This window comes from Echeneis naucrates, chromosome 8 (assembly GCF_900963305.1).
Source record: "Echeneis naucrates chromosome 8, fEcheNa1.1, whole genome shotgun sequence".
Taxonomy (NCBI): domain Eukaryota; kingdom Metazoa; phylum Chordata; class Actinopteri; order Carangiformes; family Echeneidae; genus Echeneis; species Echeneis naucrates.
In genome coordinates, this window is record NC_042518.1 from 4271218 (window position 1) to 4291854 (window position 20637).

At 39.8% G+C, this 20637-nt stretch overlaps 2 protein-coding genes across 4 annotated transcripts; both read right to left on the reverse strand.

The window, feature by feature from the left end:
• Positions 1-1912: 1912 nt before the first annotated feature.
• Positions 1913-13443, reverse strand: unkl (unk like zinc finger). 3 transcript variants are annotated; one of them, XM_029507828.1, is made up of 16 exons: positions 13354-13443; positions 12392-12601; positions 10478-10654; positions 9732-9865; positions 9449-9584; positions 9243-9360; positions 9064-9148; positions 8670-8836; positions 8016-8204; positions 7202-7252; positions 6857-7034; positions 6677-6766; positions 6361-6597; positions 5358-5545; positions 5004-5261; positions 1913-4807 (listed from the first exon to the last, which is right to left on the reverse strand). In XM_029507828.1, the coding sequence occupies exons 1-16, from the start codon at positions 13416-13418 to the stop codon at positions 4652-4654; spliced, it is 2439 nt and encodes an 812-aa protein (XP_029363688.1). In that variant the 5' UTR covers positions 13419-13443; the 3' UTR covers positions 1913-4651. The 3 variants fall into 3 exon arrangements, with proteins under 3 accessions (XP_029363688.1, XP_029363687.1, XP_029363689.1); XM_029507827.1 differs by having other exon boundaries at positions 6677-6787; XM_029507829.1 differs by lacking the exon at positions 8016-8204.
• A 3719-nt stretch (positions 13444-17162) lies between these two features.
• Positions 17163-18242, reverse strand: gper1 (G protein-coupled estrogen receptor 1). Its single transcript, XM_029507835.1, has one exon. It carries the CDS (start codon positions 18225-18227, stop codon positions 17163-17165), a length of 1065 nt encoding a protein of 354 aa, XP_029363695.1. The 5' UTR covers positions 18228-18242.
• Positions 18243-20637: the final 2395 nt, after the last annotated feature.

The window sequence follows — 20637 nt, forward strand, 5'->3', positions numbered from 1 at the left end:
ATTGCTGTTTTCTTTAAACTGTTATGGCAAATACAGACTGAGATAGATGATTATCAGTCAATTTCAGTGGCCTGAATGCAGGAGATCGTTTTGCAATAACATTGTGGTCCACAAAAATATTGTAAGGCACTGGAATTTTGATTCTAATTAAATATTTTATCATCTGACTGAGAACAAATGTGACCTCTGAAATATTCTCTTGATACCAATCAACATGACGTAACTATTAAAAGGCACAGATGTACTTCAAAATGCAATTGGTCCGTCAGACATCAATTGAAGAAATCTGAAAAATGTAAAGAAATCTATGCTGTGCTTTCCATGTGAACGTTTGTTTCATTTCTTTTCAGAAGACTTGAATTAGTGTAAGTAGACCACTAGAGAGAAATCAAGAGCTAACAATAATTCACCATCATAACAACCGAGTTTCAGTAACGTCTGTATCTGCCATTGATGCTACTCACAATCATCATCATCCTCCTCCCTGTAAAAAAAATAAAATAATAATAATAATAATAATAATAATTAATAATAATAATTTGGACCACGGCTTTCAGAAATGAAAAACAAAAAGTCAGGTAAAAAGAAAGCACCTTACAGACAGGCCTATCATAACAGCATATAATGCATAACCATCAAATTTTCCAAAGTGATTGAGATTATCTACTTTAGCCAAAAAAAAAAAAAAAAAAATTTACTTCAGAACAGTACTATAATGAAGTCTATATGGCCACTTCAGAAGCACAAATGTCAATCACCTTTGACATTCCTTCACTGTAGACGACAATTAAACTGACACTGAATCCTCGCTTAAGGTCAGCATGTGCTAGCCAGTATTGCACAAATCTGCCATAAACGTCAATGTATACCTAACACGAAATCAAATATACAAATACACATTTTGTGAGGGTCTGATCCATGCATTTTTGATCATCTGTGTATCAACTCACGATAGCGAACTTTAGTTAGAAAAAAGATGCATTAATTATCGTTAATGAATGTTATCTATTTAAGGTACTAGGTGATTAACTTTGAAAATCAATTTAGGTTTCTGACTTAGAATAAAAGTAATGATGAAATGTCGTAGAAAAGAAATGACAACAGTACAGGTCTTTGGTAAAACTGCAAAAATGGGCTCAAGTCCATTACTATTGTAAGCAAAAGCCATTGGCATAGTCCTGTTGTTTACCCACCAAAACGATATATGTCCTACTGAATGAAATGATAAAGCAAAAAAATCCATCCAGAAAACAGAATTCGGGCCACCTGTGATACTGGACTTGGTCTGTCTCAACTACGCAACCTAGCTGCCATTCCTAACTGCTGACACCAGGCGGCCTGTTCACAGCTACAGGCCGGGCTTTCCAACATCTGTGCGTTTATTTGAATTCTGTTCAAAGGTACATTTTCTCTTTAGGATACGTATTTGGAGAGCTACTAGAACACCACTTTGGTTGATTTTTTTAAATTTTCACACTAGACATCATTAATTTAGCTGGCTTCACAGGCGTAACAAACAAATCGGAAACACCCTGTGAAATTAGCTGCACCGTACACTGCTGTCCAGTGTATGGAGGGGTGGGGGTGGGGGGGTGAAATCCAAAGCTAATACATTTACCTTCAATCAATTACTGGAGAGAGGGGGGGTCCTCCAGCTGTGGAGGTCTATGACATCATTCTACCAGATTTCTAAAAGCACTGAAACTTTTGACTCTAATGGATTTACAAGTGAAAAATTCAATCAAATAAAGTTTAGTCAAGTTAAAAGCTGAAGACAGATTATGTCATAGGTTCTGAAATCTGACCTGTGGATGCACAACATTCAAACATCTAAATGTATAACAAGGAACTACATTAATACCTTTTTCCAGTAGCAGCGAAGCTTGCAGAAGTTATTAAGCCTTTACTACACCTAAAATAAGTCAATACAAATATTCTGGCAGTGTGACACAGTGCGAACTTTTTTTTTTTTTTTCAATATATATATTTTCCTTTTTTTGTAGCTGGTTAATATATCGCATAACATGCAATACCAGAAGTATTTAGCCTGCCTTTTATGCTGAAATATAGTCATGAAAATGCTAAAATACCATAACCTTTCTAGATATTTTTCCTCTGAGTTGCTTAATCGACATTTATGTGAATGTAAACAATTTATTTTCCCATATTTGTAAGTAGCAAAAAGTGTACCTGGAGATACATGATTCTCTATTGAAATTTAAAGCAAGAATAAAAAGATTTTTTTCAAACACAGTAGAAGGTCATTTCAATTAGAGGAACCTAAGCACAAATCCTTTGCAAAAATCCAACTTACAAGTTAACTACAGTTCTTCATTCGCTGCAGAGTTATTACAATAAGACTAAATGAAAGTTACTGAACTGTTTAAAAAGCATTTTTATGTGTTCCTATACAAATTTGTATGTTCTATGTTTGCATACTCCCAAATGTTAAATTGCAAAACTTAATTTCAAAGACTGAAGCGGCACCAAAAGAGCACCATGACTAAACAGTGGGTGGGGTTGTTAGTTTAGGGTTCAGATGGGAGGTTGATTTCTAAAGTTGAAGTCAGGACACAGGAACTGACAATGCTTGCTTATTATTGTTATTTTTTTTTTTCTTTTTTAAATTATCTTCCAAAGAAATACTTAAATGGGATTGGCCAAGTACACTGGCATATATTTATATATACACACACATAGTCATACACATGTCAATGCTTCTGCAAAGTTAAACAAGACACATTTTGTAGAAACCTGTGCACAAGCTTCAACTACTTGTTTTTGCTCTGACAGTTCTATACATATCCTTTTCAACTAAGGCAAGGCACTTTAGAGTTAGAGGCCGATATGTTCTAGACAAGGTCAAGAGGCTAGATTCCTACAAAAATCACCATTTCAGGCTTTTAGCAAATACAATACATGCTCCTCTAATGGCTAGGCTATATAAATCTCTACAAAACAAAACTAACTGATTGAACAGCCTTAACATGTAGCATGTGCCTTACTGATATTACAGCTGCTGGTTATGCCTAAAATGCATCTTAAATTTGCACTTATTTGATTGAAATTTTATAAATCTAACTATGAAAGTAGAAACTATTACGTACTTTTCTATGAAATCTTAATAATATGCTGAACCATGCCATGATTTAACAATAGGAAACATGAAATATTGAAATTATGTTTCACAGTACACACAAACGCTTCAGACATTAGCTTATATAGAAAAAAAGTATAAATCTAAAAAAGAAAACAAAAACAAAACAAAACAAAAAAGACACAAAGGAATACCTACAAAGCAGCTTAAAGCAAAATTCTATATACCCTTTAATAAAGTCCCAGGTCAACAAAGTGCTTTAATAAGAAATCAAACTTCTTCAGAAAGTTGGTCAAAATAATGCTTGACTGGTTATATTAAATGTTACTGAAAATTTGGGGTTAATTAAAAGTTGTGGCTTTACTTAAAGAGGAATCATACTCAACTACAGCATTCATGTGTTTCTGATTAACTGCTGCTGATTTATATGAGAACTTATCAGGTGTGAATCTGCATGTTAAATCTGAACTGTTTTAACACTCCGGCCAAAGATGATTATTCTTCCTTTAATTATGTTCTGTTGCATTGAATGCAAAAATACGTGTGTTCATTTGCGAGAACAAGGAGCTTCTTTACATTGTAGTGCTTTCTGATACTTTCTCAACGACGAAGATCATATTTGGAAACTCCGTGTTCTGTGAAATGATGTGAGTACACCCTTTTTCTGAGGATTTCAGATTAACAAAAATATTCCTCTTTAGTTATATAAAAATGAGTTTTGCCCATTTTATGTTTGACATCACCAGACTAGTTTGTACTCGCAGCAAGCTCTTTGCATTTGAGATTGTGGTGATCCTCCAGCAACGGCTTTGTTATTGACCGGTTTAAGAAAAAACTTTTAATTTATTGATTCATGGACTGTGCTGGTACAGAGAAGCTCCTTTTCATACGGATCAACTTTTCCCTCAGAAGACTTTAAGTAAGCGTCTAATAGAAGAGGTCTTTCTGAAACTTACTCTAAAAGTGTGATGCACCCATTTTCAGTTAAGGACTATTTCCACTGGAAAGCTGGGGCTGGATTAGCTTCACATTTGCTCTTGGCAGAATTTAGTAATTAAATAATTACCTTCAGAAGATGCCACCTCAGGATATTAGAGATTTACCTGCACTAATACTAAGTGCAGCACTCCCAACCCTTAAACAGCTAAGAAATACAAAATCACACTCACTCTTCCCATATTGAGCCCCTTTGCATTTCATTTATCATTCATTTTGAATTTACTGAAAGAGCAATTTGTGAAGTTAGTAATGCATATTTGCATTTTGTTAGGCAGAAGCACAAAAGTGAGAAACTGAGAGAGGACAAGAGAGAGTGAGGGCGTCTATCTGGTTGATGGCAAACATGTCGACATAAAATGAGCAAAAGCCATGATTGAATTCCCTGTACATCACCTGTTCTGTAATACTACTTGTTCCATCAGTCAAACATCATTTTGTTCTAAATATGAATTCAATCACTGTATGAAACAGACATTGCTATTTAGAAAATTTTATATCTATTAGTAGTTTTTCAAAGGACTAGTTCCTTAAATAGTACCGTGAGTAATTCTTACATCACCACTTCATTATTTTTGTTCTACAGTAGGGACATTCTGTTTTACTAGGTGCACAGTTCTCACATAGTACATAATGTTGGCAAGGCTGCAGAACAATGCAACGATCATGCTTTTGGCAAACTATACATTTCTTTGACTGAAGCTGATATATTACCTGTTGGGGAAGAAGAGAGCGAATATCAGCCGCAACTTAAGAAAATAACAGTTCATGCAGACTTTTCAAATGAGCATGCTTGATGACAAAACTCAGATTTGAATGAAAGTCTGTTAAACCTTTTTTTTTGTTTGTTTTAATTTAACCTATGCAGATGCTACGAATAAAATGCTGTGTGTGCGCTCGTCTTTCTTACCCCGTCTATAAGGTCTAGGTCATTACGCAGCTGACTCTGGATGGAATGAAGCTTTGACAGGGGGAGCTGATCCAACTCGCCGTAGCTACGCAGAAGAGGTGTTCCAGGGGTGCGACAAAGCACATCAAAGTCCCCTTGGAGCTCCTTCAGCTTGCGCTCTGTTTCCTCCCATTTCTGTTCTGCCAGCTGCCGCTCCGCCTCGGCTGTTTTTGCTTGTTCCTTCGCTTCATGGGCGTCTTTCTGGCACGCTTCACACGCCTGGAACAAAAAGTTTGATCTGTGCTTAGTGGGGGAGAAATTATTCTGATACACTTGGGTATAGATGGCAATGAGGTATTCATTGATGGCACTGACTTGTTTGACCTGATGCCAGGCCTCCTCCCATTGTTTGATCTTCCTCTTGGCCTCGTCCAGCTCTCTAAAAAGGCGGGCCAGATCAGTGCTGCTGGTTGTAGAGGTTAGGCTGCTGAAGACTGGAGATGGACTTGGAGAAAAGCTGCCGCTTACAAAATCCCAAATGCTGCTGGCTCCTCCATTCAAGCCTGTGAGTGATTGTCGAGAAGTGAATTTTTACCTTTGACTCCGTGTAGCATTTTAATTTCCAGCCTTTTGATAGTTGAAATGCTCAGCTATCAATGTGAACTTTCTAACAAAGTAATTAAAATCATTTGGGTATTAAAGAAAGGCATTTGGAGAATATTCCACCCATTACCAGCTTTTTGTGTCACTTAACAATGGATTTACAATTTGTATGTATTAATATATGCCACTGTTAATTAAATTATAGTAACTGAATTGGCTTTCAGGGATAAATAAAGTTTTTCTGTATGTGTGGGAGATAAACTAAAATGCTGACTGCAGTGGAAAATGCCTGCTGTCAAAGAATACAACAGCTGACATCGCAAGCTAAATGTTGCCAAGCAACTGCGTAGTTAACCTGCACTGCCTGTTATTTCTGTGCTTTGGTCCATTACATGTCTATGAAGCTGCTCGAGTCGTGTTCACCGGGGAGACGTGATTGGAGTCAGTGATGAAATACAGAAATCTATTATAAGACAGATTACACAGATTACTTTTGCACACATTTACCTCGCTATCTGACACTTTGGCCACATTTAGTATCAACATTCTATGTCAGAAAATAACAAACCATGATAACTTCCCATGAAACCAACAAAGAGAGCAGCTGAAAACATGAATGCACTAAAAAGTGCATACTAGGGAGCGGAGCAGTGGTGTAGCCAGTCTGGAGGACTCTGAAGGTATTTTTATTGACACATAAGAACCAGAGATCCAAATCTGAAGTTGCATGCTTTCTATTTCACTTGGATCAAGGCAACTGATGTTATCAGCTTACCCAAAGAGTTCTGGGAGGAGGAGGTGGGTGTTCCCAGGAGGCCATGCTCTTGCTTGGCTAACATATTTGAAGGTTGGTTTTGCTGCGATACCGCACCAGACAGGAGGGACTGCGAAAGGGACTGAGAGAGGGAGCTCAGAGGGGAGGTGGACAGCGATGATGAGGAATTAAAGGAGGATGATCTGGCCAGGGAGCCAGGAATGTTAACAGGAGCAGATCCACCCAGCACCCTTTGACCTGCAGGGACAAACGCTGCTGTTGCTTAGCAAGCACATACTGATGAGACTGTTCATGCTGAACCGTTCAGAGTACTTACTCGCCAACCCAACACTGTTGTCCTGCTCCTCTAGCTCCTTCTCAAGAGATGCAACATTAATGTCACTGAAGTTGATGTCCAAAGCAGATCCTGGAGGAGAGCGCAGCACAACTGACTGACATTTGAAAACTTACGAGTGCTAACAGCGAGCTCGGCCAGTTTCGCCATCGGTTAACTTACCTATGACAGACTCCACCGTGTTGCTCCCGGGATAGAAAGGAGTGGCTTTTGCATTCATTGTTGATAAGGTGGTGGGTGAAGAACTATCTGAGCCAATACTGGAGGCCAAGCTGGATGTTATACTAGAGGTAAAGCTTGATGCCAGAGGGTTCACCGCGGAGAATACAGTATTTTGTGCCTAAAAGCAGAGAACAGGAAGTGTGTCATTAAAAGCTTTTTTTTTTATTGTCATTGTGCACATACAACAAAACTACAGAAGTTAAGGTTTTTCTAACTAATTAAACACTCGACTGATCATACTGCATCACGCCATTGCCACCAAGACCCCCCATTCAAAGCACAAACCTGTTTTTCTTGGTCCATCAGTTTTTGATCCACCTGCCCCTTGTTCTTGATCTAAGTGATCAAATCAGAACAGCACATTTCAGTCACGTTAATCTAAAGTTTTCATCCATACACTTATTATCAATTAAAACATATTTTACAAGAAACAAGGAAACCCAAAAACTAATAAAAGAGCTGACTTTAACACAAACTCTTCGCCCTTAAACATTATTTACTTTCCCAGAAATAAGTAACTGTGAGCTGAGGAAAGGACCGGAGTTGAATCGTACCTATTTTGTGTTCCCTGTTATTGTGACGCTTTTGTGTGAAAACTGTGCTGAATTACATCTACTTCAGAGTCAGAGTTGTGCAAACTGATCACATGCCTTGACGTTTGAAGCTCTAATATTCAATATGTTCCCTTTGATTACAAGTGAATAAAAACCATAACATTTAATGTGAGTAGGTGGCATCTTCTAAAAATATAATATTAATCTAAATTGATTTCTACATCCACGAGGCAATGCCTATGGAATCAACTGTAATCAGGTCAATTCTTTCACCACCACTGTCATCAACCGTTTCGATTAAAATTAAAGTGTAATAATGCAACAAAATACAAAATCTGAACTAAAACTATGCAATGCGATACATGGAAAAATGGCTCAAAGTGATGCAATTAAAAATGAGAAAATGTAAATGAATGAGGGGGAAAAAAAACCCAACAACACCACAGTGACTTGTTAATGACAATGATACAATAGTGAAGCGTCAGTGCCCTACAGTTGGAAGTGAGTTGTATTCTTCCTAAAGCTGAAGAGAGCAGTCTGTGTACCTGATCCTCACGTTCAAAGCCCGGAGCTTTAGGATAGTTAGACGTCAGAGATGAGACACTGGATGTGGTGGACTCTGAACATAAACTACTATTAGTTAAGGATTTGGGCCTGCTGATGGATCCCACTGGGGATAACAAAGTGTCGCTTCCTGAGCTTGGCGTTACAGTTGAGCTATTAGAACATGAAACCTGAGAAAGAGAAGCGCACATAATCTTAATAAAATGATATCAAAACATTAAATAAATGAAAGCATTGTTCTGGCCTATGGAGGTGATGAGACTGACATGAGTCTAAAAAAATTTTTTTTAGACTGAAAAGGTAGCAGTAAATGATTCACAGTTTTTTACTGATAACATTGAAATAAAGCTTTGGATGAGAAATTGTCTCTTTCCTTCTGAAAACAGTTATGTGGTCATGAAATGTAAATGGCAAAAGAAAATGCTCACAATATCCATAAAAATATATATCAATGTATGAAAAATATGCCAACAGAAAAATGATGATAAACACCAAGTGAAGGCTGGTTCGTCTGACATTGATATTTGTAAATGCAGCTATTTTCCTGAAATTGGATCAAATGTGTGAAGCACCCTCATCAAATTGACTGCTAAACCTGCTGCTGAAGGACTGCTGGAACAACAATGAAAACATACACTTCCAACTTGTCCGTTGCTACTGGTTGCGCTGGTGGTGGAGTTTCCTCCACTGTTCCACTCGCTGACTGGACACTCTGAATACTGTTGGGAGCCCAGCTGGGACTGTGAGCTCGACTGTATCGCTGTTAGCAATGAACTCATGGTCTCCTCTGTGGAGGGAATTCCTAGGAGAGTTTTTAAAAGGATGGACATCAAAAATGCGCTTAGATTCGAAGAAATCAAATCACCAGCTGCCAACATGGAATCGCATCAATGTTTCTCATAAACTGCCGGGAAATCAGCGAGAAGAAAATCATTTTGTAGCTTAAGACTCTATCAAGCAATTCAGAAACCATTTTCAACAGTTGGTTGGATGATATACAGCAGTTTGTGTTGACAAACTTTTACTCACTTTCTACATGAGCAAATGCACAAAATGGCCCCCTGGGGCAGTATCCAGTCTGTCGCATGTCATTGCATTTCGTAGATTTGTAGATCTTGGAGACAGAAAAAATTAAATTAACTGATATGAAATGAAGATATCTGCTCTTATAAAAACTCACTACATCAAATTAGAAAATTCTCCCTTACCTCCGGGTGAAACTGTTGCTCAGTGCGAGAGTGACAATATTGGCAACTGTCTCCACTGTCACACTTTGAGGGCTCGCCCCATTCATCCCCATGCTTCACATTTGGGCAAGGAGTGGACCTGCAGCAGTACACACAGGATGAAAACTGTTAATATGCTGCAGAAACACGACTGAACACTTTCTGTTTCTGTAACTGTAACATCTTACCTGTATTTGAATTTTCGTGGATTTCGTCTTCGATCTCTACTGTTGTGGTAGTGAGGGCAAGCGTAGCCCTGTCTGCATAGTCTTGGGGGCTTAGTACACTGATCCGTTTTATAATTGGCTAAAACGAAATTGGTATCTGCAAAAAACAAAAAAGCAGAGTGTAGAAAGAATGAACACCATTTTTTTCCATTGATGATGTGGAAAAATAAGAGTCTGCTGCCACTCCTCTACTTAAGATCGATTTGTGGTTTGATTGTGACTGATTTAATAAGCAGCTTCTCACCTTGCCACCGCGGATCTTCTGTCAGAGTTTTCTCAATCATTGCTTGGCTGGCTAATACACCAGGCTGCAAATCAGGAATACCTTCTCCTGATCCCAGCTGTCCATTTTGAAGGGCCTCTTGAGCTTGGATCTCTCTATGTAAAAAAAAAAAACAAAACAAAACATTATTAATTAATTAAATTTTTTCCCTTGTTCCTTAAAAGCACAGAGGAAAGGTTGTTTCTTTCCCCCTTTAAACCTTCTTAACAGAAACAACAAGTATAGTTTCTGGAGATTGGTGTCTCTTGCCTCTCTAACTTTAACAAACTCAGGCAAATTTTATAGTTGAAATGGAACTTTTCATCAATTATTTGTTGAATCTAAACTAACAAATACAAAGTGCAGGTTCATAATGACAAACATGACATGCTGTGACTCATACTATACATAATGAAATTTTATCCAAATACAAAGAAAGATTTTGCTGAGGTCATATGTTTTTCTTGGTATTATTTGCTATAAGGTAACCTTGGCCAGGGGAAGTCAAACATGGATATTTATGTACATATTTTTCAAAATGGATGGAGCCAAGCCTTAAAATCAGGGGAGCAAACCAAACTGTGAGTTTAGCAATCCATCAAATCCTCATAATGCAGGTTTCTGTTTACTTTATGTCAAAACGAGCTGATTGGTTGGCTCCATTGTGATGCTTGAGAGTGAAAAGTTTGGCAGAGAAAAGAGAGGCAGCTATTTGTTTTGAATGTCACCTGATATCATAGACTGGAGGTCGAAGATCATGTGGCCCATGAGCAAATGCACAGTGGAGACCATTCTTCACACAATGTCCTCGAGCATCCGTCTCATGGATACAAGTGCCTGTCTTGTAATAGCGTAGATGGTACTTGCGCTCTGTGTCACCAGTGGTGCGGTGTAAATAAGGACAGCTGTGGAAACAAGGAGAGAGCATTTATTTTAAATGACATATAGCTAAATAATATAATTTGACATTCAATTAAAATGATGAGCTTGCCTCAGATTAAAATATCTGCAGACGCAATCAGGGAGTTTCAAGTTCAAAATGTGAATATTTACTTCAGTTTTTAATTAACATCATTCTTACTTGCACACATTCTTCAAACTTGGTTTCAATAATAGTCTACTGCAAATGCAGAGCTGACACACCAGCAATGCCTCAAGAAATGTATGCCCAATAAGCCTTTTGAATTAAGCAAATTTTCCTTTCTTGAGAGGCAACAGTTGCTATAGCAACACATAAGGTCATACAGAAATAGCTTCCATTAGCAGCAGAGGCATTGTAAGGACTGCAGCTGTTCATTTTCCATCAGTTCAATAATTTTTATTTCTATCTGGAGCTCCATTAAATGCTTTATCATTTTTAATTCCACATCACATCAAGAGTTTTGCTGTCTTAGTACACTGCGTGATGCAGATTAAAGGAGAATGCCGTCACCAGCACTTTGGAGAACTCACATATCTAGTTTCAATGCCACCAGACAGTTAATCAATACTTATGAAAATGGCTGACTGTCCGAAAGCCACAAGCCTCCCACGAAAACACAAACAAAAGTATCTGATATAGAGAACCGAAATTTTTTTGGAAATATGAGGCGAAGGATGCAAACACGTCAAATCACATGTTGCCGTTAGCAGAAAATGTCAGTAGCATTGTTTAGCAGAGCAGATCCAACCATGAACTACCTGATGCTGGCTTCAAGAAAAATGGGTGCCACCTGAGTGACACGTCTAGTCACAAATGTTGCAAACGCTACTGTGCAGAATGCAACATGCTGCCATTAATCACACTTAAAACAGGGACACATATCAACTTTTCCTGTGCAGATAAGTGAATTCTAAATCCTCATTTGTGCAAAAAAAAAAAAAAAAAAGCACATAACTCTAAAGCTTATTTTGACAGTACTCAGACTCTTTGACTGAGAAAACGATTGGTCGGTGGTTAAGTTTGAATAAACATTGCCATCAAAGTATTGGCTCTGATAACCTATTGAGTTAGTGTGCACATATTAAGTTGGTATCATTTGTTGGTAGACACACAATAAACTAGCTATTTTAACAATCTGATCAAAATAGTTATTTAAACAAATATGCCTCGTTTGGGCTCACATTTATTGGAATATTGAGTGTGAAAAAAAAAATATATTATTTGTTTGGACCAAGAAACTGTCAAACCGTTAGATTGGGCTGCTGGAAATTAAAACTGGCATTTTTAGTATTTCACTAGGCAATTAGAAAGAAATCAATATGCAGATTTGTCAACATTAACGTTCATTTTCAGCTGCAGCCACACACACCACGTTAAACAAACTTTTCCTCGTTTATTCATTTAAATGCACAAAGAAAATAAAACATTTGCACCGCACAGTACACGCCCCTGGTGTGTACACAACAAGACAATGATAAGGTGTTTCAGCTACTTCATAGAGGTTTCACTTTATGAAGCTGCTAAGTCCAACGCAAACACGCACACACCGGAGGTAAACCCACACAATTCCTCCAAAATCAGACCAAAGAGGTGGCCAAAGCTATTGCACTTGCAGACAGAGGAAGACATAAACACTCCGATTGAGATGCAATCAAGAGTTTGCCAGATTTGTCTGCAGGGCATCAGTCCACGGCGGTGGATGACAGAAACAGGGACTCACTCGTCTCCATCGGGGCAGATTCCTGTTGTCTCGTCGTATTTGGTGCAGTAGACGTCCGGGCTGTAGTTGAAAGTCCCGTCTCTCCTCCGGATGGGTCTCCTTCTCCGCTGGTTGAGAAAATGCCAGTGAAAGCACGTAAAGGGTCTGTGCTGCGTACACTTGTGCTGGAGGAACAAGGGGCACTGCTCTGTCCTGAACTCCTTCAAGTACCTGAGAGAGAGAGAGAGAGAAAGCACAATACCTGGTTAAAATCCGGCTTTTAGCGTGACTGCAAAGAGCCAAATGAAAGCAAGCAAACTTCAACGCCGCGTTATTTCGCTTCTCTGTATTTTAATTTATTTTTTATTTTTTGGGTCACCGACGTTAACTCGCTATTCAGAGAGAAAACTACGCGCGTTTTCTGACGTAGCGCCGCTCGAACGTCCGCGAGCGTACGCCTATAAATGTGCGTAGCGAGAAGGGGGAACTCAAAATAAGGCCGAGCTATTTACAAGCAGGCTGGTTAGCGAGTTCCTGGCTAACCGTTTAGCCGAACCGAGCTCACGGCTTTAACGTCGGAGGGGGCCCGACCCCGGACAGCTCACCAAGTCCCGTCAAACTGTCCTAAGCGGCTCCGGCCGCCGATCGATCGATCGATCGGTCGGTCGGTTAGCCGATTTGAGACGTCCGTTTTCCGGGCCACGTTAACGAGGCGCTGGTGTCGGTTAGCGTGCGGTCGCCGTCTCGCTCGGTAACGTCAGGCAGCCACAAAGCCAGGAAAAGCACCATGTTTCTAACGGAGTTGAGGAATGCGAGAAAATGCAAAACCACCTCCCCCCACCCCCCCCCCACCCTCAAAAAAACAAAACACAAAAACGCGCACGGATGCGACGTGCAAGTGAGACTTTAGGGCGACGGGGAGATGATTTTTATTAAATTTTTTTTTCCCCCCTTCGTCGTTCCTCCGCAGCGGGTTTACTCACGTATAGTGGGTCGGTTTCTCGGTTTGAGGAGACGCATTGGCCGCCGTTTTCGAAACCGACGGCATTTTCAGTCAAAACAATGAACTGCGCATGCGCTCGGATCTGTTGCTCGAGCTGCGTGCACGTTCTCCCCACCACCACCACCCCCCGTGCGCGCGCGCGCGCGCTCTCTCCCGCTGAGCCCAGCAGGGGGCGCTGCTGAGCTGAAGCCTCTCTTTTTTTTTTTTTATTTCAGGAAAATAAACATTTGATAACAATTCATAGATATTTCACTTTCCAAATATATAAACTGCATAAAATATATATTTTTATTCAAACATGCAATTTTTACAGCTGAAGTTAGAATTTCTTAAGTTTTTTTTTTATGAATTTCTTTCTGTTTTGTGTTGATAATAATTCAATGAATAATATTCAAGTGGGGTTTTGGTGTAAACCGGTCACATTTTACATGAATCTGTCAAATTCTTCTTATTTTTGAAATTAAATTTGAACTTTTGGACATTGATAATATTTGCTAATGTTACATTGGAGGTCCAAGTTTGTTTGTTTTTTTTTTTATCTTCGGCTAAAACATTGCCTGGTCACTACTGAAGCCAACTAAACGCCAGTCCCCTTTTTCTTTCCGTCTTAATGTAGAATACTAATCTGCATTATTTTCCTGTAAGGGATTTTAATTTACAAATGTAATTATACGTTGAATTCATTATTCAGCTGCTGAGGTCAACCGAATGTACTGACTTGTAATTATGCATAAGTCCCTGTCTATCCAGTTGTAATTACTTTGATGTGCTCCACCCCCAATATCCAGTGCACCTTTCTTACATAAGAAAACCTTTCAGGGTGAATTCACTTTCTGTGCATTAGAGCATCTTAAGTTCTCATAAATTCACAAACTTGCATGTTATTTTTAGCAGACTTGGACATCCTTGACTGTCTGACTCTGCTGAAAAATTATTTTGAACTACTGTTTTGCACCTGTTAACTCTTTTTGTACTTGAGCATGGCTGCAGGGATAATGTAGAAAATATGCCCCAGGATTCGTTCCTAGATTACATTACCATCATATTCTTTAGGAATAACACATCACACAGAAAACATATAACTATATCTATATCGATATGTTGTTAGTGCAGACATAGATGTTATCTAATGCAGCATTAGCTAAAGGAAATATTGTGGATGTAAGCAAGGGAAAAAGTCACACCCTCTCTTCTTTCTGTGACGTCAGCCCCCACAAACCTTTAACCTTACTCAGTACTCTCAGCTGTACACACAGTCCACTGTCAAGCTCTTCTCACAGCATCTCCTCTCATGTGTGTTTGTATGTGTGTGTCTGTGTGATGTAAAGATGATCCTGAGCTCGGCTCTGGTGTCCTGGTGCTGTGTGTTTCAGTGAATATGACAGCTCTCGTTGGGCTGTTACTCATCTTTCTTTTTGTCTGTGTGCTCTGCATTGCTTCTGTCAGAAACTCATTCTGTTGGCAGGTGATTTTAGACTTCAATATCAAATCACGGCTCTAATCTGTGTAGAAACCTGTCAAGGCTGACAGAAGGTAAAACTATAACAAGCACATCATGCCAGGTGCTATTCTGCATGGGAAAGAGACTTCAAACTGATTCTTATGGGGCTTAAAATTGTGTAATGGAAGAAAAAAAAAAAATCCGTAGTAACGTGTACCACAACAAGTTTAGCATTTTTGCAGACCTCTCATAAACAATCACTCGCACAATCCTCAGCTCTGCTTTCCCAGGCTGCCTGGACTGTTACAGCTGGAATAACAGTTTGTGGTTTGGACTCCTGTTTTTCCAAGTCACGCCATTATCTCCGGCGGCCTCATGCACAAACAGTGCAGGCACACCACAGGCTGGCAATACACAGATTTTACACAGTGGTGAACGGTCTTCACTGTAGGCGGGACACATCTCTCCTCCTGTATTTTAACCCACACTAAACAAAACATCACTCCCGTTACACAGAACATGTGATACATGACACTGTGCTCAATTTAGTTTTGCAGAAATATGACGTCAATATTCTTTGACCCAATTTATATTTCAAACACTGTTGTTGACATTACTGTAATTCAGAAATTCGAACTGTGATATGACAGAAATAGCGTTTATAATGTTTGTGCTGATGGATCAACAAAGTGGCTGTAAAAGTTTATGACAGGTTGCATTTAACATCTACTATCTGAGCATCTAATGGGATATAATAAAAAAGAATCCTTATTCCACCCCTGTGTAACCAGGTAATCTGCATTGCATTAATCCGTGATCGTCTGAGTGTGGTGAGACTTTACAGGACCGGCTTTGATAAATCTGATGTCAAATATTTGATTTTAGTTATTTGTGTTAGTTGAACCAGAAAAAAACAAGCCACAAATGTGCACATAAAGTATGTTTGAGCTGGAAAACAGTTTGTCTCAGGTGCATTTCTTGCATCCTATTGCTTTCAATGAGTGTAATATATGTTAAGACTGGTAAGAACAAGCGATTGAAGCAGGTTCACAGCATCATCATTGAATGATGTGTTTACCCAGTCTCATCCCCTCCTGGCAAAACAACACCTGCCTGTTTGTGCTTCCATCTTGCTAACAGGGACTGACAGGGATGTAATAGCTCAGCCATCTTTGAGCATGAGCACTCGCCAATTCCCGCATTAACACAGAACGTTCAGTACGACAAGAAAGAAATAAAGGGTGTAGCTACATTACCCTTTATTTATTCCATGTAATACTTAGACACAAACAGACGAAACTAATTTCAATGCTGTCAGAATTCATTATCATTATATACCTAGAAAATGCGGACTCTTTTTTTCTGTATTTCTGAAAAATAAAACACACCTGTGAACATTTGTTTGCGTTGTGTGATAAATCTTACGTTTACATGATGCCTTTTTTCCAACAAAGGAGAAAAAGTTCAATGGAAATGCAAAAAGAAGCTGATAACGTGTTGTAGAGAGGGGGAACAGAAAAACAAGTGACTGCCATGTACAGAGTGTCCTATTTTGTTCCTTGACTGTGATGTCCTGAATTGCTGTTACATTGTGTTAAGATGTGCCACTGCTTTGTCACATGACATTTCATTCATTTTCTCACGTGTTGTCACAACGTTGCCGATGTGGATTGTCGGCATGTTTGAGTGTCTTGATAAAGACGTTTAGTTTTTGTGCAACTACATGCAGCTTTTTATCTTGAACGACTCTTCTCTTCTAGCCAAGTCAGATACATGTGACACAGTATTCTTCTCCATATGTTGTTTTGGCTTTGCTGGAAGATTTATATCAGAGGTCACACAATGTGAAAAGTCTTGTTGTCTGTCTTACACACTTAACGCCGTTCTCCTCTGAGATTCATCGGTCCATTCAGGCTGCTGAGCCACACGTTTGCTGTTGCCTGCATTGACATTCAGCAAAAACTTTTGAAGGAATTACACACTAAATCCGTTTAAATGAAAACAGTCCAACATGCAGATTACCATGAAAAAAACTTTAAGAACTGTATGTGCATTGATATCTATTTAAAAAGATACACACATCAAGTCATTTTCATCCTGTGAGTGCACATTGTTGGTGCTTTTGTTTTTTTGTCTTTTTGGATTTTTTTGTTCAGAAAGTGAGCAGGTTAACTGAAACACTGGTACAACTATAAGGGAAGGCTAAACAACAGAGAGAAAGATGAGGTAATATTTCACGCTTGGTGATATATCACTTTGATATAAAGATTTTTTTTTTTTTTTGCATATTTTGTGGACTTGTTTTTGGCTTTTTTGGTTTTTTTAACAACTCTCCCTCTTCTCAGCGGTCACACTTCTGACACTTCGCTCCTGACAGGCAGGCGCAAATCGAGGCCATGGCGGCAGAAGCGGTTCACCACTGACCAACTGGCTTTCTGCTTAATGAAGACACGCAGCTTGTCCCTGAAGGTCTCCCCGAGAAAGCTGTAGATAATGGGGTTGAGGCAGCTGTTGGAGAAGGCCGCCAGGTTAACGATGTGGCCCGTGAGCGGGTAGTCGTGCCACAGGGTGGTAGCAGTCCTCTGCGACGGGTCAGCTGTGCCCTGCAACAGCTGGATGCTGATGAAGACGTTCTCAGGGAGCCAGCAGATGAAGAACACCAGCACCACCACCACAATCATGCGCAAAGCTTTCTGCCGCCGTGGCCACAGTCCACGGTGCTTCTGGGCCCTCATGAGGATACGCCCAATCAGAGAGTAGCACAGACCGATGATGGAGAAGGGCACCAAAAAGCCAATGGTGACCTCCAGCCACTGGATCTCAAAAACGTTGGCAAAGCAGAAGTGCACCTCACCCCTGTGCTGCGTCTGCACAATGGTGAAGGGGAGGAGGGTGGCCAAGATGGACGCCATCCAGATGAGGCCACAGCTCAGCTTGGCATGCTGCATAGTCCTCAGCGAGCTGCTGCTCATGGAGCTAGCCAACGCTACGTATCGGTCGAAGCTCATCCACGTGAGGAAGAAGATGCTGCTGTACATGTTGACCTGCAGAAAGAGGGACATGAAGGTGCAGAGGACGGCATAGTCGTAATACTTCTCGTTCAAATTGAAGACCTCGATGAGGGAGTCCGCAACCAGGATGAGGTCGGCAACCGCCAGGTTAACAAAGTAAAGGTCGGGGATGGTCATCTTCTCTCTGTGGTTCAGGTTCACCACCAGGATTAAGATGTTACCGATAAATCCAATAGGAAAGAGGAGGATGGTGTACAGGCAGGAGAGGAAGAGGCCAATTATATAAGACTGGTATTTGTCTAAGTTTTCTATCAAATCCGTGGTGTTGTATTCATGTGAAGAGTTCAGTTGTTCTGTCCTGTTCACATATATCCAGACCAAAGAGGTTGTCTGCACTTCCATACTGACTGTGGTTGGACTGTCAGAAGCCACATGTAAGTCACCTGTAGCTGCTACATCATTAGACCATGTTAGTTCCCAGTTATGTGTCTTTAAAGGGTGAATCATTTATGCCTTGACTTGACATGCTGACAGAGGTCAGGGGTGCGGAGCGAAAACATTTAGGGTTTATTTGACCCCATGCTGACATCAAAGTTCATCTACCAAAAGATCCCACAGAGAAACAAGAAGCAACTCCATATTTTTAAAATCAACTTTGACCTCTGCAAGTTGACAGCTCACATTGTTCACGCCGTAGAAGCTGCTGGGGTGAGATTAAGAGGCTTTCTTTCTCCTCCTTTGAGTCATCTGATTGTTTGAGTGATGCTTTGTCTCGCCAAATCCTTGTGCATCTTTATTCAACGAGCCTCGACCAGAGACCCTATTGCTGTGACACCTGAGCTGTGCAGAGGAGAGAAGAAGAGGAGGAAGAAAAACAAAAAAGCAACCCAACAGAACAGAGAGGAGAATTAGAATTAGGCGTAGAGATGTGTGTGTGAAAAACAGCGATATGGTTCATATTCGACTTATTGCCAACATGACAAGATCAAACATAAAAACAATGAGTCTGTCAATAGAATTATTTTAAAGGGATCTAAATGGATGTCAGACAGCTACATAAGCACATTAACATTCAAGCTTCAGACTTAAACAGATGCATTGAAATCGTCATTAGAAATCCTCAGCCCGTCAGAGCTCACTTGAACTGGTTCTCTCAGATCTGCTGATTATTAATTGGCAAGATGAAAAAAAATATTTGCCATTCAAATTTATCAAACCTCTCACAAAATATGCCTCAATGTATGTAACCAGCAAACAAATAATAAATAAATAAATAAATTGGTAACTGTCCCCTTCATCAGTTGACCATTACGAGCCCCAAAAGATCCCATCCCAGACTTTCCCTTGAGAGAAAAAGACAGAGTTGTGTTTGGCAAGCATGACCTTTAGCAAACATCCACAGCCTTGGGGTTTTATTTCCACCAGAGGAAACCGTCTGCAATATTAATGCATTCTTATTAACCGTCATCTTCACAGCAGTAGTTCTGTACATGCCCAACTTACAGGCACAGAACCGAAAGAAAGGATAAACTAAAATGTAGGCAGTGAAAATATAAAGAGGAGAAAATCTGCCGTCGTTTCTTTCAGGGATACTCGTCCATCAGCAAATGGATAAATAAGAAAGAGCATTTTTCATTGTCAGATAAAATTCCAGAAGTATGAAAAACAGTAAAAATATGATTATTTTCAGTAAAATATTCATGCTGTGCACTTTTTGTTATTTATACTTTTATGTCGGTTGAGCTACACATTCAGGAATACCATGGAACAGACTGTAGCACTTTTTGAAGCAGTTCCTGTCGGTGTTTATCTTTTTTTTTTTCTTTTTTTTTTTAGTTCAAACTCAGTAAGGCAGTTTAATGAAAAATAAAGGAAAGTACTATGAGCCAGTCCAGACGTGTACTGGATCAGGATGGAGAGCTAGTTGATTACATAATATACAACTCATTGTGCAGCAGGATCATCACACACGAGGGAATGCTCCATCTACACTGAAAATGAACAGACCCCTTATTAACTGTGATTGAATAAATACGCAGAACACACTTGACCATAATTTCACTGGAAGCTCCTCTTTCCTGTTTTAAGAAACAATTTAAAGCTGACGTAAAAAAAAAAAAAAAAACAACATAGAGCAGGAAACCGAAAACAGCACTTACTTTTTAAAATGAAGGATTTGTTACTCCTCCATGCCTGTCCGGTCGGAGAAGTCGGAGAGCCAGAGGTTTGGAAATCCCATGTTCGGGCTTCTCTTCTGCACCACCTGCTGTTTGGCCCAACCCTGTCTGTAGGGGAGAGGAGGGCGGGAGGCACATGGAGGCAAGAGATGAGCTCTCAGCCACGGTCTGTCAGCGTGCTTCATCAGATTCCCTGTTCGCTGCGTCCTTCCTTTTTCTTTTTGCAGTTCGTTTCTGACTCCAGGTGCTCACCAGGCCAACCTTTCCCCGCTCAGTGCTGATTTTAACACAGAAATCGAACACAGAGTGTACAAAGTTGTGTTGTTGTGGAAACAAGTTTTTTTTTTTTTTTTTTTTTTTTTTGAGTATTTGCTCACCTGGGTCATCCAGTTCTCAGTCTTAAGGGCCTGGTGAACCTACAGGAACGTTTTTTTTTTTTTTTTTGCTTTTCCATCAATATATTTACTGCTGGTTACTGATTCCTGCATACAACATTAGACGTGGCCCATCGCTCATTTGTAATGTTCATTCTCAATATTACAATTACCTTCAGATAAGGCCAAGGAAACTGTGAGCCTTCACTCTCAATAAGAGGGAAACAGAACAGGCCCTTTGCTCCTCGGCAACGAGTAACA

What these genes read in the sequence shown, in the direction of transcription:
- unkl (XM_029507827.1), bottom strand. Translation starts at nt 13,418, where the DNA reads ATGCCGTCGGTTTCGAAAACGGCGGCCAATGCGTCTCCTCAAACCGAG. An exon ending in ATCTGCCCCGATGGAGACGA is followed by an intron (nt 10,655 to 12,391) that starts GTGAGTCCCTGT and finishes TTGTTTCCACAG; the next exon opens with CTGTCCTTATTTACACCGCA. An exon ending in TGCATTTGCTCATGTAGAAA is followed by an intron (nt 8,837 to 9,063) that starts GTGAGTAAAAGT and finishes AAACTCTCCTAG; the next exon opens with GAATTCCCTCCACAGAGGAG.
- gper1 (XM_029507835.1), bottom strand. Translation starts at nt 18,227, where the DNA reads ATGGAAGTGCAGACAACCTCTTTGGTCTGGATATATGTGAACAGGACA.